This window comes from Perkinsus marinus (assembly GCF_000006405.1).
Source record: "Perkinsus marinus ATCC 50983 genomic scaffold scf_1104296975428, whole genome shotgun sequence".
Lineage (NCBI taxonomy): Eukaryota > Perkinsozoa > Perkinsida > Perkinsidae > Perkinsus > Perkinsus marinus.
In genome coordinates this window covers 54,722-71,813 of record NW_003200804.1, presented here as the reverse complement: position 1 = coordinate 71,813, position 17,092 = coordinate 54,722, and the positions used below count along the sequence as shown (strand labels likewise).

The window sequence follows — 17,092 nt, the reverse complement described above, 5'->3', positions numbered from 1 at the left end:
AACAACTGCTTGCAGAGTATGTCGAAGAACTCTCGTTGTACTCCGCCTTCGTCAACCCCGTCTTCTCCCTCGAACTTGACCATCATCGGGAACTTCAACTGCTGGTCATCAGTCTGACCGAAATCCGATTCAGGAACGCCAACAAGAGGAGGATGGCAGAGAGAGCCCTTCAGCTACAGAGACGCTCGCTTCCTTACCTCTGCTACAACACGAAGGGCATCTTGGATTATATGATCTCGTCGAACTTGCACTTGTAGGACAGTCTTCGGCCGCACGCCTCTCATAAAGGCATCGACCATGATTCCCGGATGAGCCTGGTACACATATCTACATGGTGGCAGCTGCCGGAACACCTACCTGTAGATGCTCCTGGTTGTGCTTCACTTGCCGCAACACATTCTCAACTTGCAAGACCTTGTTCTTGAAACCCAAAGGTACCAATGACCCATAGCCCAGCATCGAAGCCATATACTCCGTGACAGTAGTCGTATTAGGGCCAACACACTCAGGTTTAGCTAGCACCTCTAACTTACTCGGCAACCGCCCGATAGGACGTCCCCCATTAGGATCAGGTCTAAAGTGAAACACCCATGCTTCATAATGAAGCCACTCATAGTCCTACTTGAGATACTCTTTAGCCCATGTCTGGGAATACATCATGAACTCGACATCGGGCGGTACGGCTTCAGCCAGCCCAGTGACCGCAATCTCTTCAGCCCCAGGTAGACCCACTTTTTCTGCAGCGCTGATTATAACAGTTAAAACGATCATGGCCTGAATCACACAGTGCATCAGCAAGGACCTGGCAACGTATCGTCTACTTGACTAAGAACAGCCACCTTGCCGCCCCCCAGGTTATGGACTTCATTGGCCAGCGCATTAGCTTGGTTCAGCCACGTCTTCATGAGGCAATCGCTGAGTATGTAGTGCTGTGGGCATTCGGTAGCGATCAAGTCAACCTGTTACGAATATCATTCCAGCTTGTTACGTCGTAGCGAAAGATCGCTGCCCTACCAGAGCCAGTTTGCCCTTTGGAGACAGGCAGGAGATCAACTCCCCCATCCTCTGCCGACACCAAATCCCAGCTGGTCGATCCATCAACGGGAGGAGCATGACGGTGAGTATCCCTCGTAATTGGTCCGCGGTCTCCAGGCTCTTGCCGCTCATATCGCGCAGAGAGTCTCGCACCACCACTGCTAGCTCCTGCTCGAAGTTGCTCTCCTGGAAAGCCTGGCTCCCCCAGAGTTCTGTGAAACAGGCATACGCCGTTTGAGTATCCAGCACTGATCGTCGGTGTCCGGGATAGAGTAGACTCGAGTTAAGCATTTGGATGCCATCTTGCGTCCGAAATATCGCCAAGAGTGACCGCTTGAGGTCGTTGGCCACACTCGTTACGAAGTCATCAGACATACTGCTGCCAGTGCTTCTTGAGAAGGTGTGGACCATACGCAGCAGTGACTCGGCCGAAAGGGCCGCAAAGGAGGTAGAACCAACCCCAGGTGTGACCACTTGACGGAGCATAGCGTGTATCACACCATGTCGAGAAGACCGGGTTAATGATATCTGGAGAAATAACACTTTGAATCACCTTCGGATCATCATTACTAGCCCACCCGGCCGCCAGCCTTTTGAGCCAAGTAGTCCTTGCTACCGCCGCTGATGGTCCTCGGCAAGTTATGGGAAACGCTCACACCCGAGGCATCGGACATCATCGAGGTGGCCTCGCTGACGGTAGCCGACTTCTGTGACGTCTCCCGCTTATGCCCAGCATGGCGCTCAGAGGGATCAGCTCGTTTTAATAGCCCAGAGTCATCAGAGGGCTCGAGGGGGGCCACACCTTCAACAGGAGTGGATATCATACGTCGTTGCTTCCGAAGGGCACTGCCATCTCCAGGATCAACAGTCTACAACAACAAGATTTCCAGCTTCGCTCCGCCTATATTCGTTCTAGCCTACCGCTGGACGTGCTGGTGCTCCCTCCCTCCCCGCCCTTGGGAAGGCCATCGAGCGCGCCTTGAACAGCTCAGCGGCACCCAAGGCTTTCGGTGCAGAGGTCCTCACTCGTGGGACCATTGGCCGTTCTGCCGACTTGATAGCGAGCACCGCTGAATGGCTCCGGCCTGACAGCAAGGATCACCCGAGACACGGATTTCGCCACTTCTCACCTGCTGCGACAGAGAACACAGCCAAACTCCTGGGCATCAGCGTTGGCCTCAGCTCAGACGAACGTCCCGGGAATCCCGTTCCAAGCTGCCCGTCCTCGTTACTGCCACAGCCGAACAACTGCCCATTGACGTCCAAGAAGAGCGTATGGTGCCCACCGCAAGCGACTGTCCTCCACACCTCTAGAAGGACAAGATACAAATGATTGCAAGTGGTGAAGAACCCACCTTTCGACTGGAGATTAATGGGTATCGGCAGAATCGGTTCCTCAACAGCATCAACCCCACACTGGCCAAAAGCGTTGTCTCCCCAGAGATAGACCTGGCCGCCCTGGACTACTGCTGCCGTATGCTGCGCTCCACATGAGGCCATCTGGACGGCCTTGGTTGGTGGCAGGCAACTAACAGGTCCTGGCAGCACTTCGCGATGACCAGCATTCTGAAGGGGAACACCATCCTCTGTCCTATCGTATCCCTGCTCCTACTTCTCGACCAAGCTGACCCTTGCGGTTGGAGCCCCATGTGAACAGGACTCCAGAGATCGATATTGCGCACGCATGTGCATCACCAGCTGAAATCTGCAACGAACATTTCGACTCGAAAGTTTTTGCCTTCAAGAGAACAGCTACCTGGCGTATCGGCACTCCATAGGTCTGACCACAGTTCAACACAGGCTTCGGTGTGGTTATCTCCTCAGTGTTACCAGTACCTGGCGACCACGGAAAGGTGTACCAACAGAGTGGGATGGCCCGCCAACGTTAGTCCACACAAGTCGAATGACTAGTGCTCTACAAAAGTCCAGAGTGCCACTACCTAGCTGCCCAACAGAGTTGTTCCCTGTGCCATACACTTCTCCAGTCTCAAGCAGCAACAGAGTGAAATCACCACCACATGCCACTTGGCACACCTCCTGCGGTGTCACCATCATTCTAGGCGGCATCGGCTTGATCGATGGCTGACCATGGCCGACCTACAACACTCCACAAAGTGATCCAATCGGCGACCCCACCACGTCTCTACCTGGCCAAACTCATTGTCCCTGCCCCAGCCTATAGCGAGGTTGTTGCTGGTCAGCGCTACAGTATGATGATCTCCACAGTTAACAGCAGTAACCTTCACATAGAGCACACAAATAGAGGAGCAAGTCCCCAAGCTCCACCTACGAAGCTCTGCTCCAGTTCCTGATATGCTACTAGCCTCGGCTTGAACAAACTCTCGGAATCGTCTCCATCAGGGCCTGTTATATAGCCCTTCTCATTGAGACCTAAGAACACTAGGCAACGTCATGGACTTTCGTCGAAGCCCTACCTCCTCCGTAAATTCTCCCCGACTCACTGACCACCAGTGTGGACTCTGGCCCTACGCATAGTGATTTCGGATGCCGCCGGTCCAGCTCACAAACCCTCTGGGGCCTAACAACAACCCCTGTGGGGGGAACTGCTTCAGCCTTGCGTTGCCCACCTTTCCACAACGCTCTTGCCTTCCTCGTTTTCCGTAAGACACTGACCGCACCAGTTGTCACCCCAACAGTACACCGCGACTGAGTCCTCCTCCACAGGACTGTCAAGGTCCCCGGGGCTCTCCTGAAAGGCTGGTGTCTCAGCCGATGATGAACTCCCTGGTGACGAGTCGTCCGTACTAGACATGATATGATTGACAATTGGTAAAAATAAAGTCAACTGCACAAAACACTTCAACCGTTGCGGCAGCCACGACCCTCTCGGAGCACTCAACAGAACACGTTCGCAGTATACAACAGTATAACAACCTCATTCAACAAATCATGCCACCTCCTACTACCAAGCAAGGCATCCAAAGGGAACCACTACGTTATGGTACATGCGAGGAGGAACCTTAGATGAAAGGCCCCTTCATGGACTGGCTTCGAACCAACGAATTCGCGAAGGCTCTGGAGCGTCCTAAATCTCTCACGACTTGGGTCAAGACCTCGATGGTCTCTTGATTCCTCCTTCTGAGCTCTCTCAACTCTCCTATCTTCCTCCTTAAACCAGTTATCTCCCCCTCTAGGGCCGCCGCTTTGGTCGTATTATTCGGCTTGCTCAACAAAGCCTTCGCTGACAACGACCGGCTGGCCGAGGACACAGTTGGCCGATCAACAGCCACGCGTGATTCACTCCTCATAAATGAGCCCTTAGCTGACGCCGACCTGATCAAGGCCTGTCTCATCTCCGTGGTTGATGGCATCCTATCCAATGGGTCGCGACCGACATTAGAACCCCGTCCAAAACGGGATGATGATGATGCTGTGGATGGTCGAACCGACGGAGGTCTAGGACGATGAGGAGTGTTGCCGCTCTGTGGTGTGAAGGAAGCGCTTCTTGAGAGCCTTGAGGTAACAGCCTCAGTGTTGGACATAGCTGGGGCGGCGGGGGCACCCACGGGCACCACTTTTGATCCGACCAGCCTGGCCGAAGGTGGGACTTCACGAGGACTGCCATCATCCAACTCTGATAGGGTACCTCCCATTGGGGGAGAGAAGAAGCCCGGGTGACCGAATGAAGGTAAGGCCGAAGGCGAGATGCCGCCAAAGTAAAGCATGATCCGATAAAAAGTCAACGGCGTCTGTTATGCTTCGGACGAGCCCATATAAAGGCAGGAAACGCAACGCTCACACTGAAAAAATACTTGAAAAAATACAAATTCAATTGGTACGAGCCACGTATGTATCGATCATTCGATCTCTCCCATGGACATCTCTGACCCCTCATCGCTGGCCTCCGAAATTGTACTGAGCCTACTCAACCCAGGTTGATGTACCTTCGCGTATGGAACACGAGAGATCCCCTCCGCCTCGCTGCCAACCGCCCCTAAGCGGTAGCCTATCGCCGAGGCCGATACCACCACTGCTCCTATTACAAACCAAGGCGATTTCAGTTTAGAGTAGTCCGAGTAGAGCAAGGCTGCCACCACTACTGTACAGACAAGTGTACCGGCATGTACGTATGCATTTATCATGTTGTCACCATAGTTGAGTACTACAGCTGTTGCCAGACCCACCACAGACAGTCCAACCGCAGTAACTGCACTCAGTGGTCATCGTGATAGTCGCAATAAGACTCACCTAAAGCCGCTTTGAATGCCTCTATTGTAGGCGCTTCCCCTGTCACGATTGCAGCGGCGACAACGGCTATTGAGTTCAGGGGCGCTCCCCACATGTATATCCTCGAATTCCGGAGGAGGAAGGGGATCTCCTTGTCACGGTCTTGGAAGAGGTACTCAACCCATATGTTGGAGAAGGAGGATATCAAGGCGATCCCTGATACTATGCTGGCACCTAGTATTCGAGGGTACGAGCAACGGTACCCTATCCAAACCTGTACCCAGTATTGTCTTGACCCATCGGCTGCTTTGCCTGTCTAGGCCCTCATCACCGGCCGCCACCACCTGCTGCTGCTGCTGCCACTCCGTCCCAGATGCAATCACGGCGATACACAGACCAATCGCACAAAGGACTGTGCAAACAAATTGGGCTGTCGAGAGAGAGCGGCCGAGGAAGTACCTGCCAGGCGAGGGCTAACGGTGTTGGCTATTGCGATGGACCTGCAGACTACCGGAACAGGAGGGCTGTGATGATGATCTTCATATTCAATAAGAGCTGAAAAGTTGCCGGTGAATCCAGTAAATCAAGAGCTACAAAGATGCTGTTGTTCTCTATAAGGTAGACAACCTAAGGCGAATCCACGTCACATCAGGCATCGGCAGCGGGCCTCTTACCGCGGGGATGCAATACGCTAGGGCCTCCTTTGGAGTAGTGTAACGCACGACCGTCGCCAAGCCAAACCGTGAGGCGGGGTCGGATGCATCAGAGACTCTCTTCGTAACGGCCACGTATAGAGAGATGCAACAGGCCAGTTTGATAACTGAGGAACACGGCTCAGCCTCGGCCGAGTGAGGGTGGTGGTGCACTAACCTTCGGCTAGACTAACGACAATGTACTTGTTGGTGCCATAAAAGGTATGGTGATGCTGCTGCTCATGGTGGATGAAAGTGTTGATGAGGGCCAATACGAAACACAAGGAGAGGGACAGGAGGACGACCACGGCCAGCAACATCCGCTTACGTAGGGAGCCCGACTCCGGCAGAGGCAGATGCTTGCTGGTGGACAGAACCGCCATACAAAACTGATGCAACATACAAGTCGTCGCCACAGAGACTCAACGAATCAATAAGACAGCATCGAGGAAGCAACCACAAGTGGCACACATGGGGAAGCCTAGTGCCAATACATAGGGCAGGGTCTCCTTCTTTAACACTTCCTCCGTTCTGGTGAACCACCTACATAGTTTGCCAGCGGTCTGACAGGATCGCCCCTTCCTTGAGCCCGTATACAACCCTATGGCTATTTCAGGATCTAGGGCGTGACCAAGCCAGATAAGAGAGGTGCTGCCCGAGGCATGCCAGCTAGAGGCCCGCCAGAACCTACCCGTGCTGCTTGGCCTCTAGGGAAGATTTGAGGATATCAAGGATCGATACCCCCCACAGAGAGTGGCCATGAGACGAAGTGTTCACCAAGACCAGCAGCCCAGCACGCAAGCGCAAAACCTCCGTAACACGGGCAACGCTCGTGCCAGAAACCACAATAATTCAATCACACAATCGAGAGACCATACACAGTATCACTTATACTGAACGCCGCCCATGAACTCCCTCGCGTTGGGCACATTGCCGTTGAACTCCGCTCCCGAGAAGTCGAACCCAGGATGCTCCTCCTGACACCATCGTACAAGTATTGTCCACCAGACTACTCCCGCTTGGGCGGCACCTGGAATCTCTCAAGCATCAGCTTCTTGCTAAGCTCATTCTGGGTGAAGGCATCCAACTGAGTCTGTCCTTCAAAACACGACGGCCATAGCTCCGCTTTACGGGCCTACAGTAGTTGAACAAGTGTATTCGTCTTGACCACCAGCTCCATCCGATACCACTCCTTGACCACCTTAGCTAATATAATGTGCACCTCCCCGTCTTCTATGAACCACGTAGAGTCATCCTTATCCACTAGGCCGGCCCTGAGATTTCCATCATATACCAATCAACTGCAAGGCAGTGGTCGGCCTTACGGTGTGTGATTAAGGTAAAACTGATGTGCCCCTCTTAAACTGAGCTTAACTCGTTTAGGCTCCAGCGTAATAGAGAACTGGCTGGCCTTAGTACACCCTGATGGTAACTTTACATATACATGCACCTGTGAAAGGGAAGGAGGACACATATGTGAGGCTCAGTCCGTAACAATACAGTGATAGTGTAATCGAGCACAAGTATATCCCTAGGACGGTCCCCCCCCCTTTATAACCTCATCTTGCGTCTGCTCCCATTCATACACTACGTGCCCATCATAGACATAGGGCTGTCGACCTCGTGCTCTCTTCTCCAGCTCTTTCACCTTAGGGTCCTTCTCAACCATACAAACCCTACTTCTCCAACACACCCCTTCCCACAACCCCAACTCCGATCGCAACACAAGCAGCGCTTTGCAGCAGGAACATCGCCGAGGCTAATGACAGCTAATAATCCGGTCCTTTTGATATTATCTCCGTGCCCATCTCCCCGCACATGATGGTGTGCTCGAACTGCGCTATGTATCCTCCCGGACCAGCGTCCACCAACGGAGGACAGTCCATCACCACATTATACCGCACGAGCTCTCTCAAATTCCCGCAGTCAAACGCCGATAGCCACCGGTCTGACATCGAATTCCATCGATAAAAAGACCGCGATATATATACTACCAGCGAACGGCATCGTGCTGAAACGCTTAAGTATGTGGGAGAGAGTCCTCTTGCCGTTGGCCGACAGAAGACGGCTAAACTGCTCGTAGTAAGGGCTCAGCATGAAATGGCTCGACTCCCCCTGAGACCCCGAAAACCTCTGCCCTGCACACTCAACACCCCATATTACTTTGCTGGTGACATAACCAGTGATTCCACCACCAGCACCTCCAAAGGTCTCCACAGCGTAGAGCTGGTTAGCCTTCATTTTAGTCTAAGAAGAGGAACCACTCCACGATACGTCCAGCCGGCGGTCGCTCACTTGGTCTCCGTTATCCACTAGGGGTATGGCCAGACCATCGTGGATCTTGTAGTTGCCGATAGAGTGACCACACAGGTTGTAGATGACCCTCACTGGGGATCCATCCTCGAGCTCACCCGAGTTCATGACCTAACATATGTATGGAGGGGCCGCACCGAAGCACCCCGTCGCTACTTCGCTGACAGCAGCACCCACATCACACACCCGCACATCAACTCCAGCCGTGCGAATGCCTGTGTATGTTGCTTCCTTTACTGTCTCTGAAGCAGGAGTACACTTCTCCGGTATGTACGCTACAGCGTGCCCCCTTACTACCTAGCAAAGGCACCAAAAGAGGGTTATGGGTAACGGAGAAAGCGCAGTCAATTATATGGCCGTCGACATGGACTCCAAAGTCGACCTGAGCAGCAAGATTTGGGAGGCACCAGGACAAGAGGGCGTCACTACCTTGAGCACATCATTAGCAGTGTATATGATAGACTGGGGCGGAGGTGCTGTTGAGAAGGCCGGGTTGTTGGGCGTGAAGTGAGCGGCAACTTCATTCAAGCACACGCCTATGGTGAGAGACTCCATGTGGATATACACTACCCGCATACTTACCAGTAGGGAAACCCCAGCCACGCTCAAGTGGTCGCTTGGGATCGAACTTAGCGTGCATGTTCACTCGACTCTCCAACTCCTCCACAAAAGTGTCCAGCCGCATTCCAGGCTTGATCTTCGGCTCCATCTCGTGGCGCACAGTACGATGAATACGTGCTGCAGCTCGTGCCTATGCCCACGACCTCTTATTCCACTATACCCCCCCAGCTATTACCGCTCTAAGAGTTGCCATAGCCGATGCAGTACTGACTGCTCCTTCACAAGAATCAGTGGCCTTTGAGTCGTTTTTCGTTATGATCTCCCCGGGCTCAGCTACATTCCCACCAGCGTGGTGTACAGCACGACGCTTCACCCCTTTATGTTCATCATTCTTCCCCTCAGGGTCGTCTCCAGTCGAACTGACTCGCCCGATAGACTTCGGCTCTACCAGGTTTATCCCCAATACAGTACCGGACGGTTCCGTTGCTGCCACCTTCCGAGCCAGGCCCACGCCCAAGCTGGGAAACCGCACTAAGACTGCTCGCCAGAAACGAAGGTTAAGCTCCAATAGGATGGCTTTCGCTGAGTAAATGGTGGCCCGAACGCCGAAGTATCTGGAAAAGAGAGACGCATCCAAGGTTGAAGACGATAAGATTCAAGTGAGGTCAGGTGCAGTCGTGTACGGCCGAGGATATTACAGTGTTAGTGAGGTAGAGATTGTCAGGAACACCCATGCAGTCGGTGAGAAAAAATGGAGGATTGATGAAAGGGCGACGACGACCATCGTGAAAGGGTTGAATGGACGATTTGCTCTGCGCGAAGTTTATGACATGCGCGATATTTTCCGGCTGCGGAAGAATTCGCGCAACCTACATCGTCCATTTGCGCCCGGCTGCCCCGATACTTCGCGTTTGAACTAATCCGTTATTGTTGGCCTGTTGAGTGATCATCTCCAGCGGCTCGTCTCCTTAGTATGGCGCCCCCGTCCTCTACCAACTTTGCAGACGTCCGACGGCTAGTATCCTCTGGTGCTCCACCTGCACTCATCGTCAGCGATCCAGCTTGGAAAAGGATGCTTAACGAGGTAGTAGGCGTCACTGCAGGGCTGTTGCGATACTCAATTCAAGTTAAAAATCATCGCTTTGAAAAATTTTAATGTGTCGAATCAGTACGCATATACCCCTATAGGATTCAGGTTTACCCCGCTCACTATCTAGTTCATCCCTGGGGCTTTCGTTGACAGTGTATCGGCCTTTTCCATATGATTTGTACGATAGTATCGTGCTGGATAGCCGCCCAAGCGATATGCTGCAAGACTGGATTTGGTGGTGTTACTTTGGATCTCTGTGCTCTGTAGATCGACGCTGGTTTGGCGCGGCGAAAGGAGACCATCGACCGAGTTGCTGCCGACCTCGATGTAACATTGGAGGACAAACAACGGCCATCTGCTCCTCCATCGGGCGCACATCCAGTCGGGTGAGCACGCCTTGGCGTATCCATGGCACTTCTCAGCACTCTTCCTCAGGCATAGTGATGGCTGGTGGCCTCAAGAAGCACCCATGGCTGGGTACTCTCCTCAACAGCCTCCTCCATGGGGAGGTACACAGGGATATCCTCCTCAACATGTTCCATGTAATATCTTCAGCAGTCACAGGCCAGGTTCGTCACTCTGCTTCTCCAGATCCCATGTCCCAGGGGTTGCCGGTGCCTCCCCCCTTCCCTACACCACCACCGGGCTTCAACAGGCATTACCAAACCAGTGCCCAGCAGCTCCCAGAAGAGACCGAGCTGCAACGTCGGAAGCGGCAAGTAAGGTTACCTCTACGCCACATCTTGATGGGTACTGCGTCCATCAGGCCCTCGAAAGGATGTCGGCGCGGCCTCCTCCTGTTGCTGCTGCTGAGAGTGTGCAACGACGCTCAGGTCCCGACTCTGGGTATGGTCCTGCGCCCGACCCCAACGATAAAGGTAGTGGTGGAAGTATTGGAGTTTATGTATCGGTCGGCGTATAGACAGCATACCCACTGAAATAACCTGGTGTTTGGATGGAATCCGCGTCGATGAGAGTACCCTCTCGTGCTCTTGGACTGAGATGGGGGATACTCGTGAGTTGAATTTTCAGAAGCCTTCGAGGCTTATCGCCGTGCTTGTTGGTTGAAGTACTACCAGCACATGGCGGCACTCCAAACTCCTGAAGAGTCAGATGACCATCATAATCATCAACAACAACAACAGAAGCAGTCCTCGACGGTTACTCCAATGCCTCATGATGATGATGACGATGAAGACGATGATATCAACAAGGAGCTGCTCGGTCTCTAGGCCCCACTGCTTAACGACTACTTGTGTATTATTCGCGATATTTTTATCCACCCTTTTAAGATCGTGGGTTCGTCAATACTGTGTTGAGTGCAGTCAGTCATAATGAGATCTCTCTTTCATCGGTGGTGATAGTTGGAAGGGAACTATGAACTATGAGTATTTCACTTTTGGGATTGCCCTTGACCCTGTATCAGGATTGAGCTGTGAGCCTCACAAAAGCGGTATATGCCTGATTATTATAGCATTGATAACCGATCAGCATGGGGTGTCCAACGATAGCACCCACGTATCTCTGGAGACTCAAGTCAGCCGGTTAAAAAATGATTTCCTAGTTCGAATAGAAACAGGACCGAAGCAGGAAGTGGAAACGAAATTATGAATGGTCCGATGTCATCGGCAATGATGACAGTTGCTTTGGGAAGAATGTGACGCAGTGCACCGATCAGGCACCACACCGGTGCTAGATCCCAGGTTCGACGATTATACGCGCGCGAATAACTCCGAAATTCACGCAGTTTTTCTATGCATAATCGTTCCAATCGGCGATCCTCCATATTGCGCTGGTAACAAGAGTTGACTTCCGTGAAGTGGGCTACTCAATAGCGGCAGTAGGTCTTCGGGACAAACGGGACCGTTTGCCCCTCTGTCCCCGAGCAATTAGTAAAAGCTTTGCAAACTAGCAGTGGCTTACTCCCCAGCACTTAGGCGCGTGGTTGTAGTCCTGGCAGGCCCTACATCAGTCCCACTGCTGTGCTAGTTTTCTATTGTTCTCACCATGGACCCGTCAACGAAGAGTTTTTTCGCAGCACGTCGAAAAGAGGACCCCGAAAACGCTGTCTGTTGTGACTGCGGTGCTGCCAACCCACAGTGGGCCAGCGTCCCCTATGGGATCTATTTCTGTCTAGTCTGCTCTGGTAGTATCCTAGGCAGTGCACTTGAGGATGTGGGTAAATTATGGTATTCAGGGAAGCATCGATCTCTCGGAGTGCACCTTAGTTTTGTGCGGTCAACCACGATGGATACGTGGAACCCCAAGCAGTTGAAGAAGATGGAAGTTGGTGGCAACGGCAAGTTTAATAAATTCTGTCGAGAGATGGTAGCACTCGCGGCGAACGATTTGAGGCGCGAACGATTATATGTGCCAGGAGATCGATAAGATGTCGATTTCGGAGAAGTACAATACCAAGGCAGCGGAGTACTACAGAAACTTCATTCAAGCCTTGGTTGATGGCACCGCCCCGCCTGAAAGGCCTTCTATCGCAGAAGGGAAAATGCCTGCATGTAAAGGAACTAGTTTGCCCTGTGGTGAGTGGGTGATGCTTGTTAGACCCTCCTCCGGCTCCGTCGACTAGTGGTAGTCATCGGAGTGTCTCTACCCCGCCAGGCTCGGGCTTTGAATCTTCCAATGGTCGTAGCAACGGACTCAAAGCACAACGTCAAACCGGCCGGAGTACTATGACGGGCTTTGGAAACGATGGAATGTCTAGCAGAATGCATCAAGGAAGCTCTGATGGGTATAGCGCGGCACAACGCCAGGGAGGTAGGGCGAAGGATTGGGTACACTTTGGGTAGCCCAGTTCGCTGTAGTAGGGTCGGACCGGGAGGACTACTGGAATCAGGAAGCCCACGACGATGATGATCCCTTGGGAAACATGCTCTCTGGCGCTGCGTCTTGGGTTCGGTCGGCGGTAAGAATTGATGCTGTTATGGTAGGTCTGTACTATTCGCTGTTTAGAGCCAACAAATACAACAGGATGGCTGGAATGCGACGGCTCAGAGTTACGCTAACTGGGCAGCTCAGAAGAGCTCTGAAGCGTACAGTACGGTTACTGATAAGGCATTCAAGGATAAGGTTATACGGGAAGGTCCATGATGGTGTTGGAAAATATGCACATATTCAACTACATGTGTAGGTGAAATTTTGAGGAAATTCCCATTGGTTTGTGTATGCTTCCGCCCGAATTTGTATGTAAACTTCTGTATTTAGTAAGGAAACTCCTGGACTACGAACGTCTATTCCAACACTGGTTCATGATGAGATGGATGGTGATACCTCAGGTTCGTTCCAAGATATCTTCAACATCGGATTGGTTCTCGCAGCAACTTGGTGGTACTGGTAGCTCAGCTAGAGGTGAGCAGGCAACTCAGTATCTCGGCACGTTGTCGTCGGGGACCATGGAGGTAGTAGGGTTAGTGAGGGGGTACCAGAGGTTGAGTGTTGGGTGTAGGGCTTTGGGTCGGACTCTGTGCGGCCATCAGTACCATCAAACACTACTCGGGGGTCTTCTGCTAGAGGAGAGGCAGCAGCTGACTATCTTAACTCCTTGTCGACTGGGAAGATGCAAGTAGGTTTAATTCTGTCGAGGCTGTGGCCTGGAGGTGTCTTTTCAGGGGTTCGGTTCGGATTTGATGGTCACCACTCCTACTCCTACGCATCCTGCAGAGAGTCACGACCTCCACGGTCGATCGTTTTCGTCGCCCCCACGTGCTACTCAGCCGCCACAAGTCGATCTATCCTCGACTACTACCAGGCCGTCACCGCAGCAGTCCCATCCGAAACCCATAGGTCAACAAAATGCTCCACAAGTTGGAGGTTTGCAGCCCCAGAAGAAGTCTGGTGAGTATTATTGGTTACATGTCTCGGCATTGGCATTGGGAACTCCTCAGGTATGTTGAGCGACCCAGAGGCTTTCTGGAATGAGGAGAACTGGTGATTGCTTTCTCCCCTGGCCTGATCGTCAGTGCCATCTTTTCCTCCTTGCCCACTGTCACCTCGGGAGTTGTTTTTATTCACATTGCACCATATAGAGGTTGTCGGAGACAGGATCAGCAGTGATGGAGTCGTCAGCCCGTACTATTCTGTAACCTGCCACATTGCGTGTGCATCGCTCCGCTAAGACTGATGACCATAAGCGAAAAAATCTAGGGTTTATCAACTGTAACCAAATCTTCACTATTATTGTGCGAGTGTTGAGATATAGTTGTCACTTTGGGGGCGTAGACCGGCTAACAACCGGATTATTAGCCTCGCCAAGGTGTGAAGCTGTAATGGGCTGCAACTGCAAAAGCAGCCGTCGGATGTACATAAAATTTCTTCATCGCCAACAGCAGTTGGCCATAGTGAACCAACAATGATGCCAACTCGGCACTGCCAAGTAGGTTTGATTCTCTGAGGCCTCTTCCGGAAAGAGGCAACCGCCGATGTCAGGTCGAAAACTGACCTGGATTTGATCCAGTCATTCGACATTCGTTCTGAAACCGACAATTCCCATCTCCCTGCGGACGTTCGGAATGAGCTTCGTCTACGTCAGTACAGGTATTTGATGAGGGCATTAGCCGTTGATAGTTAATTCCTTCCAGCCTGGAAGTTCCAGGTCGCAATGCAGCGAGATTTTGCCTGGAGCTCTCTACCTCGGAGGGATGAAGATTGCTCCAAATTTGGATATACTGGCAGAGCAAGGGATGACACACACATGAACAACTCAGCTGCTGCTGTTCGCGGCAACTCTTTCACTGATAATGGCATCAAGGATGTTCGAGAGACATTCGTAGTCGCCGATGTAGAAAAGGTTCTACCGGGATTTGAACCCAGATCGCCAGATTCAGAGTCTGGAGTGCTAACCGTTACACCATAGAACCAGCTGATTAGGGTTTTCTGGAGCTCGTGTGAACCAGATATCCATTGCTTGTGTCCAAATACCTGACCTTATCCTTGGAGGACTCCAAAACTGAGCCAATGCTCCCTGCAGTATTGTACCGTGCTATAGTATGGACCCATTTGGCAATTACGGTAGCCGAAGGCAAAGTCCTGGTCCATTGCTTTGAAGGGGTACCATGCTGTCCAGTGTATGATGATTACTATACGGATCTCCCAGGTCAGCAGGAGCTCCACCATCGTTACCGCCTATTTGACGTGGCTCAGGACTTAAACCTTCCATGAAGTCGTTGAGTGGGTTAAAGCTATCAGGTACGCTGTTCGATAGGATTTAGAAGATATTATGCAGTACTCCCCGGGTTGGATTTCCTCAGACAAATCTGCAGTCTGAACTCCGAACACAGGTTTCACTTGCTTCCTGATAGTGTTCGTCGAACACTGTTCGACGAGAAGCTGCAGGGAACAAGGTGTACCCAGGCCTTACTGCCACGTCATATTCCACCATATCGAGAGTCACAGTGAGTTGGACCCCTGCTTACTTCGACTGAGGCATAGACTATTGCCTAGGCTGGCCAATTCCTTTTCCTTTCGGGTCTCCTATGTGCCCTCAGTGCGGACTCGCCTTCAACTTGCGGCCCTCATGGTAGTGCTGTCAGTTTCGGCAGCATCGGCGTTGGGGGCAGAGGTACCAATAATACCATTGACGGTTGGCTGTCGGTAGTTCGGTCCCATCAAGTTGAGCATGACCAACAGATTTACCTATGTTTTACGGTACGATACGTCGGTTATTATGATGCGGTTCCAATTACGACTTGGCACAAGGGGCAAATCAATTCTTGCTTTAAAATCTTGCATGTCTTGCATTTCCTCAACGTTCACTCTATGCTTCGGCTGCTGGCAGTGGAGGGCAGTGCTTCAAATACCAATTACATGTTCCTTTCCGCGAGTTAATATTTGTAGATATAAACTTAATGTCTGCCACTCATCAACATCCACTATCAACACCTGAATTGCCTTTTGGTTATTCCCCTCGGCACAGCACGGATCATCATTCTTCCTCGGAGGCGACCAGTCCCCCTGGCCGCGAGCCGGCCTCGACGACCTCGGCATCGAGTGGAGATGATACGCCTGGTAGGAGGGTTAAGTTTGATGGCTATCCAGCTTTCGATCCCACGGTTGGTAGCGAGTCTGTGGTCAGCGGAGTTCAGGCGTTCGAAAGTCGTGGTGACACTGACGAGCTGCAGGAACGAATAACTGCTCTCTCGAATGCTGTTTCACAGGCTCATTTTGAGCTGAATGAAGAGCGGCAGAAGCGACGTCTATTAGAGCTGGAAAATGAGACGTTGAAGCTGAAGGTGTTGTCTTTGAGTATGATGAGCCCGGAGGCCGCAGGCGCATTGGAAGCTACTGTTGATGAGGGTTATGGGATCAGCAATGGCCTGGACCTCTCGCAGATCTACCTGGGGAGTAACGCGGGTCATCATAACCGTAGTCGTGCGATGACAGCAGTTGAAGGTCTGACCCAAAATGTGTTACCGGTGTGCCGAAAGGCAACCATTGATGATGCTATGTTGGCTATGGCATTCGAGAACAAGGAGGATGTGTTGGTTGTACGTCACATTGGGAGCCTTGGCTTTGGACCAGCACAGACACTAGCTGCTTACTTGTCGGTATTCGGTAAAGTACAGGAGGTCATCGAGATAGAGGATAGGGATGAGGCTATCATCGTTATGACCGATGCTTCGGATAGCAGTCCTGTCTACCCTCATGGTCTCAAGGTGGTCAGTGGAGGCGAGGTAGAGATCGCTTCTTACAATGAGGCTCTATCAGCTGGCTGGCTATCGGCGGTTCACGACACTGACTCGTTGTCGGTGCCCAATGGTAGTCTTGATAGTTCGTCGCTCCTCTGGCATGTTACAACTCCCAGTGGTTTGGGTGTACATCAGAGCTCCCTGAGGAGTCATGCTCAGACCTGGGATGCCAGCAGAAAGTCGCGACCGGAGCCTTCGACGTTTGCTGGGGACAACGAGCCGCCTCGGATGAACCTCTTGGAGGCGTTACAAGTCTTCAACGAAGAGGATGAGAAGAGGGTCTTCACGGTTCGGAAAGTGCACAAGCTCGGTTTTAAATCACAGTATGCTTTAAAGAAGTACTTCAGCCAGTTCGGTAGAGTGAAGGACGTTGTTCTCCTCCCGATGAGGGCCAAGCCGAAGCCAGGCCCGCATGGTCAAGTTCGTGCGGTTCGACCGAGCTCGATGGGCTTTGTGGTTATGCAGTGCCCTGAAGATGTACAGAGGATTCTCGCCTATGGAGACACGCATACAAT

General features: G+C 52.1%; 8 protein-coding genes and 1 non-coding gene across 9 annotated transcripts in view; 3 read left to right on the top strand and 6 right to left on the bottom strand.

The window, feature by feature from the left end:
- The window catches only part of Pmar_PMAR013669 (hect e3 ubiquitin ligase, putative), a gene marked incomplete at its 5' end in the record, with an annotated part of 5,391 nt that extends 1,583 nt beyond the window's left edge, over positions 1-3,808 (bottom strand). The window contains 17 exons of the mRNA XM_002765559.1: positions 1-113; positions 198-314; positions 358-574; positions 623-774; positions 822-959; positions 1,015-1,563; positions 1,614-1,904; positions 1,957-2,120; positions 2,166-2,345; positions 2,391-2,601; positions 2,648-2,740; positions 2,792-2,871; positions 2,976-3,132; positions 3,183-3,275; positions 3,326-3,426; positions 3,471-3,574; positions 3,624-3,808. The exon at positions 1-113 is cut by the window's left edge and continues 4 nt beyond it. Of these exons, the coding sequence (XP_002765605.1) occupies positions 1-113; positions 198-314; positions 358-574; positions 623-774; positions 822-959; positions 1,015-1,563; positions 1,614-1,904; positions 1,957-2,120; positions 2,166-2,345; positions 2,391-2,601; positions 2,648-2,740; positions 2,792-2,871; positions 2,976-3,132; positions 3,183-3,275; positions 3,326-3,426; positions 3,471-3,574; positions 3,624-3,808 (2,945 nt within the window). The remainder of the gene's footprint in view (positions 114-197; positions 315-357; positions 575-622; positions 775-821; positions 960-1,014; positions 1,564-1,613; positions 1,905-1,956; positions 2,121-2,165; positions 2,346-2,390; positions 2,602-2,647; positions 2,741-2,791; positions 2,872-2,975; positions 3,133-3,182; positions 3,276-3,325; positions 3,427-3,470; positions 3,575-3,623) is intronic.
- Positions 3,809-4,016: 208 nt separating this feature from the next.
- Pmar_PMAR013668 (hypothetical protein) lies at positions 4,017-4,649 on the bottom strand (the record flags this gene model as incomplete). Its single annotated transcript, XM_002765558.1, has 1 exon — positions 4,017-4,649. One exon carries the CDS (start codon positions 4,647-4,649, stop codon positions 4,017-4,019), a length of 633 nt encoding a protein of 210 aa, XP_002765604.1.
- A 204-nt stretch (positions 4,650-4,853) lies between these two features.
- On the bottom strand, positions 4,854-6,298 carry Pmar_PMAR013667 (sugar transporter, putative; the record flags this gene model as incomplete). Its single annotated transcript, XM_002765557.1, has 6 exons — positions 4,854-4,990; positions 5,245-5,497; positions 5,520-5,682; positions 5,735-5,850; positions 5,898-6,043; positions 6,094-6,298. 6 exons carry the CDS (start codon positions 6,296-6,298, stop codon positions 4,854-4,856), a joined length of 1,020 nt encoding a protein of 339 aa, XP_002765603.1.
- Positions 6,299-6,799: 501 nt separating this feature from the next.
- On the bottom strand, positions 6,800-7,584 carry Pmar_PMAR013666 (NudC domain-containing protein, putative; the record flags this gene model as incomplete). Its single annotated transcript, XM_002765556.1, has 5 exons — positions 6,800-6,892; positions 6,946-7,050; positions 7,117-7,189; positions 7,241-7,365; positions 7,474-7,584. 5 exons carry the CDS (start codon positions 7,582-7,584, stop codon positions 6,800-6,802), a joined length of 507 nt encoding a protein of 168 aa, XP_002765602.1.
- A 74-nt stretch (positions 7,585-7,658) lies between these two features.
- Positions 7,659-9,042, bottom strand: Pmar_PMAR013665 (Methionine aminopeptidase 2B, putative; the record flags this gene model as incomplete). The annotated part of the gene is made up of 9 exons (XM_002765555.1): positions 7,659-7,863; positions 7,910-8,030; positions 8,079-8,162; positions 8,211-8,339; positions 8,385-8,470; positions 8,526-8,610; positions 8,658-8,764; positions 8,811-8,979; positions 9,025-9,042. The coding sequence occupies 9 exons, from the start codon at positions 9,040-9,042 to the stop codon at positions 7,685-7,687; spliced, it is 978 nt and encodes a 325-aa protein (XP_002765601.1). The 3' UTR covers positions 7,659-7,684.
- Positions 9,043-10,475: 1,433 nt separating this feature from the next.
- Positions 10,476-11,111, top strand: Pmar_PMAR013664 (hypothetical protein; the record flags this gene model as incomplete). Its single annotated transcript, XM_002765554.1, has 3 exons — positions 10,476-10,598; positions 10,646-10,757; positions 10,912-11,111. The coding sequence occupies 3 exons, from the start codon at positions 10,476-10,478 to the stop codon at positions 11,109-11,111; spliced, it is 435 nt and encodes a 144-aa protein (XP_002765600.1).
- Positions 11,112-11,886: 775 nt separating this feature from the next.
- Pmar_PMAR013663 (ADP-ribosylation factor GTPase-activating protein, putative) lies at positions 11,887-13,988 on the top strand (the record flags this gene model as incomplete). The annotated part of the gene is made up of 10 exons (XM_002765553.1): positions 11,887-12,025; positions 12,077-12,207; positions 12,257-12,392; positions 12,439-12,651; positions 12,702-12,799; positions 12,847-12,963; positions 13,170-13,292; positions 13,340-13,456; positions 13,503-13,728; positions 13,779-13,988. 10 exons carry the CDS (start codon positions 11,887-11,889, stop codon positions 13,823-13,825), a joined length of 1,347 nt encoding a protein of 448 aa, XP_002765599.1. The 3' UTR covers positions 13,826-13,988.
- Positions 13,989-14,678: 690 nt separating this feature from the next.
- Positions 14,679-14,750, bottom strand: Pmar_PMAR013662. Its single transcript has one exon. It is a non-coding gene; the product is annotated as a tRNA-Gln (tRNA).
- A 987-nt stretch (positions 14,751-15,737) lies between these two features.
- Pmar_PMAR013661 (hypothetical protein) overlaps positions 15,738-17,092 on the top strand; it is a gene marked incomplete at both ends in the record, with an annotated part of 1,476 nt that continues 121 nt past the window's right edge. Inside the window, one exon of the mRNA XM_002765552.1 lies at positions 15,738-17,092. Coding sequence (XP_002765598.1) covers positions 15,738-17,092 — 1,355 coding nt within the window.